Genomic DNA, 5,951 nt, shown 5'->3' on the forward strand with positions numbered 1-5,951 from the left:
TACTCCATAGCTAATACCATTAATCTAAAACTAATACAGTCATAAAATGGACAGAAAAAGACAAGTTGTGAATCACAAGTGTACGCACGACAATCTTTAAATAAAATTTCATGATTATGAGGCACTGCTGTTAAAATATAGAGAAAAGCTTGGTTTAGGAAAAAGAATAAGTGAAGTAAAAAATATTAAAACTAAAATCCTCCCTGGCAAAACTGAGAAAATGCTTAAATTAAATGTAATGTTTAATTAATGTAGAGGTAATCTTTTTTTAATTTATGTATTTTTTTAACGTGTCCGGTCCAGCGTCGGGAGCTTTATGAGTATAAGGCTCCTCTTGATAATCAGATTTTTAATTTTATTTATTATTTATTTATTGATTTGCTCATTCTATTTTATTTCATTCATTTATTTTGAATGCTTGCTCATTACTGAATTTTACATAATATTGCTGGACGTGATAGAGGGAAAGAGCAAAGAAAAAGAAAAGTGTACAGAAGTGAGAAGGAGAGTGAAAAGAAGAGAGAAGTGGAGGTAATCTAATCCAGTTAAACTCTGAACAGGTGACCATGGCGTCACAGCCGGCCCTGGACGCCTGGTATGGAGCACGAGCCTGGGCCCTGGAGCACCCGGCTGGAGGAGGCGCAGGAGGAGCTGAGGGGTGGATCAGCAGGCAGGAGTACGAGGAGAAAGGAGGCGAGTATCTGAGCGAACACTGCGCTTCAAACGTCTTCATTCCCATGAAGATCGCTAAGCCAGTTCCCGCTCGCTCTGCTGAGCCGTCTGTCACCGCACAGACACCAGCTTCTGCTGCTGTCACCACGGTTACATCGACTCCGACCCCCTCCTCTTCTTCTGCTGCTGCTGCTGCTGCCGATGTCGCCATGGTTACCTCCTAAATTGAAATCTCAGGTGCCACCTATGTCGGATGTTCACTGACTTTCCAGAAATTATTTTGGAATCAGATGAAGTGTTTACCTCCTTGCCGCTCCCACTTTCATGCAGCTTGACTCCCATCATGCATTTCAACGAGCTCCAGAGGGCAAGTGGAAGTCTGTTGTGTTCAGTCAATGGTAAAACCTGACTGATGATGTTTCAGAGGAATTGAAAATGTCCGAACGAGACAATGTTTAGAAATATAAGGTGTATTCGCAACGACTGTATCTTTCCTGTTAGAATGTGGATTTTTTCCTTCATGTACCAGCAGCAGTGTCTCTATTCATCCTGCAGAGAGACTTCATCCATTCACACTCTCTGCTTTTCTGAGCCCGAAAGAATCCTGTGACTTTATTTTTTTTTTAACTCAGTAAGACCATAAGTGACCTTCATATTGAATGGTCCTCAAATTAATGACGTTAGAGGTCTAGTGGGAGAATTGTTTTGTATTACTGTGTAAATAGAGTTTGTTACTTTTGTGTTTTTTTAAAAATATATATATATTTTCTCTGGTGGAAACAGCTGTTTGCCTTTGATTTAAAGTTGAAGAGAAAGTCTGGCAGCTGTCTGATGCTGCTGCTTGAAGATGAAGCGATGTCCTGTCTGTCTTTTCTCTCAATACACTTTTAAATGCACTGAATAGACGGATCAGTCACATTAGGCAGACACACGTTTCTGTTCTGTGCGTTTGTATACACGCAGACATGTCATCTTCCATCACACAAAGTTACTTGGATTATGAGGTGTGGCATAAAAGTTCCAAAGATATATTTCAAACCCAAACTACAAACTACCAGTTTTCCCCTTCAGACGATCAACCAGCACGTCTACAAAGAGATCCTGCAGCGTTTGTTTTGTTCAGAAGAGGCGAGAGTTGTGGCAGGACCAGTCGTGGCTGCTTCACCATGACAACACGCCTGCTCACCATGCCCTGTGCATCCCACAGTTCCTGGCTGAGAAGAACATCGCTGTGCTGGAGCAACCTCCCTACTCACCCCACCTGGCTCTGTGGGATTTGTTCCTCTTCCCAATGCTCAAGGGGGTCATCAAGGGGACCTGTTTTGAAGACGTGGACGACATGAAGATGGCTGTGACGACAGACCTGCGGAGGATCCCGGAAGAATCCTTCCAGGAGTGCATGGCGGCGTGGCAGAGAAGACTGGGGAAGTGGTTGGACTCCAGGGGGATTACTCGGAGGGAGAAAACTCGTAGTTTGGATTTGAAATACATCTTTTGTGACACCAGTCCTGAAACTTTTCTGACACACCTCACATGTTGGTGTGTGAGATGTAGTCTGACAAATGCCAGCCTCACATATTCAGACCATTCTTGAATGCTGATGTGCAGAATGGTCTGACTGAAAGTCATTATCATTCTTCTATAGAAGGAAAAAAATCTCATGTTGGTGTTTCTTTAAACCAATCACAGTTGTCCTGGTAGAACAGGAAGTAGGAGGGTGTTCACTTAAAGCAATGATGGAGGGAATTGTTTTGGTGAAACATTTGCATGCAGGGAGGAAAGAGGTGTCATTAAAATGCCTTATTCACCAAAAAACAAAACAAAAACCCTAGCAGGGCTGCCTTATTGCACGATCCAAACTGTCAGTGTGGTAGGTTGGATTTTGTAAGAACAATTTTGAAAATGGTAACCCAAAGACTGCAGAAGGGGAGAGTAGAGTGTGTGAAATACAGTCAAGGCAGATTTAAAGCTGCAGTCTACATCCAGTGAGTCACACGACATAAACACACATCATATTTCCCAAGTCAAATCTCTAGCTTGCTGGTTTTGTCTGCCCAACAGTCCAAACTCAAGATATTTAATTACCAATACTGTTCTATTTATAAAACATGAAAAGCAGCGATGGGACCAGAGGATGTTATACAAACGTTAGTCAGTTATCAGAATTGGTCATTAACCGTCTCCCAGTACGCCAGTGGAATGAAATAATCATTTCAGCACAACTCTGGAGTGGATCAGTGGTTAGCACCGTCGCCTCGCAGCAAGAAGGTCGCCGGTTTGCGTCCCGGTGAGGACACCAGGATCTTTCTGCGTGGAGTTTGCATGTTCTCCCCGTGCAGCGTGGGTTCTCTCCGGGTTCTCCGGCTTCCTCCCACAAGTCCAAAAACATGTTGAGGTTAATTGGTGATTCTAAATTGTCTGTAGGTGTGAATGTGAGTGTGCTTGGTTGTCTGTCTCTAAGTGTAGCCCTGTGATAGACTGGTGACCTGTCCAGGTGTCCCCTGTCTTCACCCTGAGTCAGCTGGGATAGACTCCAGCCCCCCATGACCCTAGTGAGGATTAAGCGGTGTATAGATAACACTGGGTTACAAAAAATATTTTTTTGAAGGGGTCCAAGGATTTTAAAAAAAATCTGATTTAGAACATTTTTGCAACGCTGAATCCAAACATGACATCTGCTTTTCTGTATCAGGTCAGGTTTTTATGCCAACTCGATTTTAAAAAATTGATTTTGCCAGTAAATCGATACATTTTTTGACATTAGAGATTGATTTATTTTAGTATTTCTCATATGAAATCGGATTTTAGAAAAAAAATTTCATTTTCTAATCCTTTTCATAAGCTAAAGGATCCAAAGGTTGATGAGCGTAAACATTTGTAAAGGTAAATCCAAGTAAACTGCAAAATTTTGACCTCATTGAGCAAAACCAATGTAATATTTAGATTCAGCACATTGCAAATGTTCAAAATCAGCTCACCAGTGTGATGGATGGATGGATGGATGGATGGATGGATGGACAGCTCTGGAGACTCTAAAGAGCACAAAACCCGTCTTTGATGATAAAATGAGTTATTTAATATTAATAATTCCTTGGGGAGAATATTTGGGAAATCTCAGAGACGTGTATCTCTGAACCTGGACTGATAAAATACCAAAACAATTTCCCTGAGGTACCCTACCAAAGGGATGAATAAAGTTCTATCTAATCTATACCACGAGAACTCAGTAACACAATACTATACTTGTGGTAAGAACTGTAGTTCACGGTTGCACCACTGGATGGCACAGATGAATACAAAATCTAATTATTCTGCCTCTAGTTAAACACTATTATACAGCATTAAACTGAGCTCTGAATTCATTATTCATCATACATTTTCTTTAATATTAGGGTTCTCGGAGCTGCCATGTCAGTCAAACTGGAAAAATTACATCCTCACAATTATTGCTAAATACATTTTTATTTATTTTTGGTGAATGTTAGTTGAACAAAATGTGCTTAACGTTCATCCTGCTCATCTGTAAACCCACAGTTTAATCAGCTAAATGTTCTGAAGAACTTGTGAGAGCAGGTGAGCCTTTGATTGTGTCGTTCATAGTCACAACATGCTTTTAAAAGCAGCACTCATCTGATTTAAGGGTTCTGTCTGAAAAGCTGTTTTTCAGCGCGCCGCATTGTTCTTTGGTCCTCGTTATTAGCTCAGCAGACGTCTGCGGTCTAATGGCATTATGTGACGTTAAACTGTGCCGCAGCTGAAGGTTCAAACCGGCGCCCGGCTCGCTCTGCTTTCAGTCAAAGAGCGACCAGACGCACACACACACACACACACACACACACACACAGAGGCAGAGTTTCCACAGCAGGGTTGAACGGGGCTAATCAGAGCCAACACAGGCCTGTGACTGCAGGGTGATTGGCTCAAATTTAACAAGAGGGATTAAAAAGAAGAAAAAAACAAAACAAGGCAATCTTTTATGTGTAAAACCAAGTAACCAGGATTTATTTCTATGGCTACACTGCGTTTCAGCAAGGCTTTACTAATGATGTTTAGAGGAAGAAAACAACAGATAATGGGTGTTTTCTGCCTTCTTTTTTTTTTTTTTCATATTTAGCGTTCATTTTAGCTTACTATTTGTGTGGCTTTTGGTTTGTGTAACACCACAAACAAGCCGCTGAATAATGTTAAAAATTCTGAAGCGAGGTTATGATCCGTGTTGATCTTCTGTGGCCTGATTCTTACCACCCTGTTGCTCAAATATACCAGACATGCTGCCACAGTGCCCACATTCATGTATGGCTTCACCTCCCCCCACGTGCTCACCTGTATGCATGTTTCTGATGTCAGAACAATGAACGTCAGCTTTAGGTGGGATCTCTAAATAAATTGACTGGCGAGCAGCTCAAGGGAAACTGTAGGTGCACCATGCAGATCATGTGTATTTTTAAACAAGCCTGCTCTGTATTGTGCCACAGGGTTGGCCAGTGTCCAATTAGGAGGATTTATCTGTGAGCTGCAGAGTTGTAGGTCAGCAGGAACACCAGGCAGGGCTGAGCTCATGTCACACTGTCCTGTGGTGGAGGGAGGAAAAAATAATGACCCCGGAGTTGAAGGTGTGACAGATGCACAATGAAGATTTTTTTTATTTTTTATTTTATAATGGCTGGATCGTCTCATTTTATTTTATTTTTCCTGTGTTAAACTTGTCACTGTCACAAATTCTAAATTTGGTACAGAGACGTCTTCATGGTTGCAATGCAAAAAAAAAAACAGCCTGTTAGGAGACTATCCTGTTGGCATAATGTGTAATTCTATGATAGTTTGCTGCAGACAACTTCACCATTTCTCCCCCTGCGTCTGGCATTTTTCTCTCCAGTCAGGGCCAACATTTTTGGGAGCAAACGTAGAAGGTGTGGAAGCTGAGCAGACACTCAATTTATAAGTGTCCACAAGTTTTAAAAAATAAATAAAAATCTTATAGGCATGTGCTGAAGTCATTAAATGGGGTTAATCTAAAAAGATATGGTTTGTATTGGATGATTGGAAGTGAAGCAAATAGTAATACTGCTGGTTTCCTTTAAAGTGCTTATAACATGATCATTTTTGAAGTTCCATCCATCCATCCATTATCTATACACTGCTTAATCCTCACTAGGGTCGCGGGGGGGCTGGAGCCGATCCCAGCCGACTCAGGGTGAAGGCAAGGGACACCCTGGACAGGTCACCAGTCTATCACAGGGCTACACTTAGAGACAGACAACCAAGCACACTCACATTCA

The 5,951-nt window shown here is 41.7% G+C and overlaps 1 protein-coding gene across 1 annotated transcript in view; it reads left to right on the plus strand.

Annotated features, from left to right (window-relative positions):
* Positions 1-1,528, plus strand: part of actr5 (actin related protein 5) — an 8,708-nt gene extending 7,180 nt beyond the window's left edge. The window contains exon 9 of the mRNA XM_008289249.1: positions 561-1,528. Coding sequence (XP_008287471.1) covers positions 561-896 — 336 coding nt within the window. The 3' untranslated portion in view covers positions 897-1,528. The remainder of the gene's footprint in view (positions 1-560) is intronic.
* The last annotated feature ends 4,423 nt before the right edge of the window (positions 1,529-5,951 follow it).

Source organism: Stegastes partitus, unplaced genomic scaffold, assembly GCF_000690725.1.
Source record: "Stegastes partitus isolate 25-593 unplaced genomic scaffold, Stegastes_partitus-1.0.2 Scaffold601, whole genome shotgun sequence".
NCBI lineage: Eukaryota > Metazoa > Chordata > Actinopteri > Pomacentridae > Stegastes > Stegastes partitus.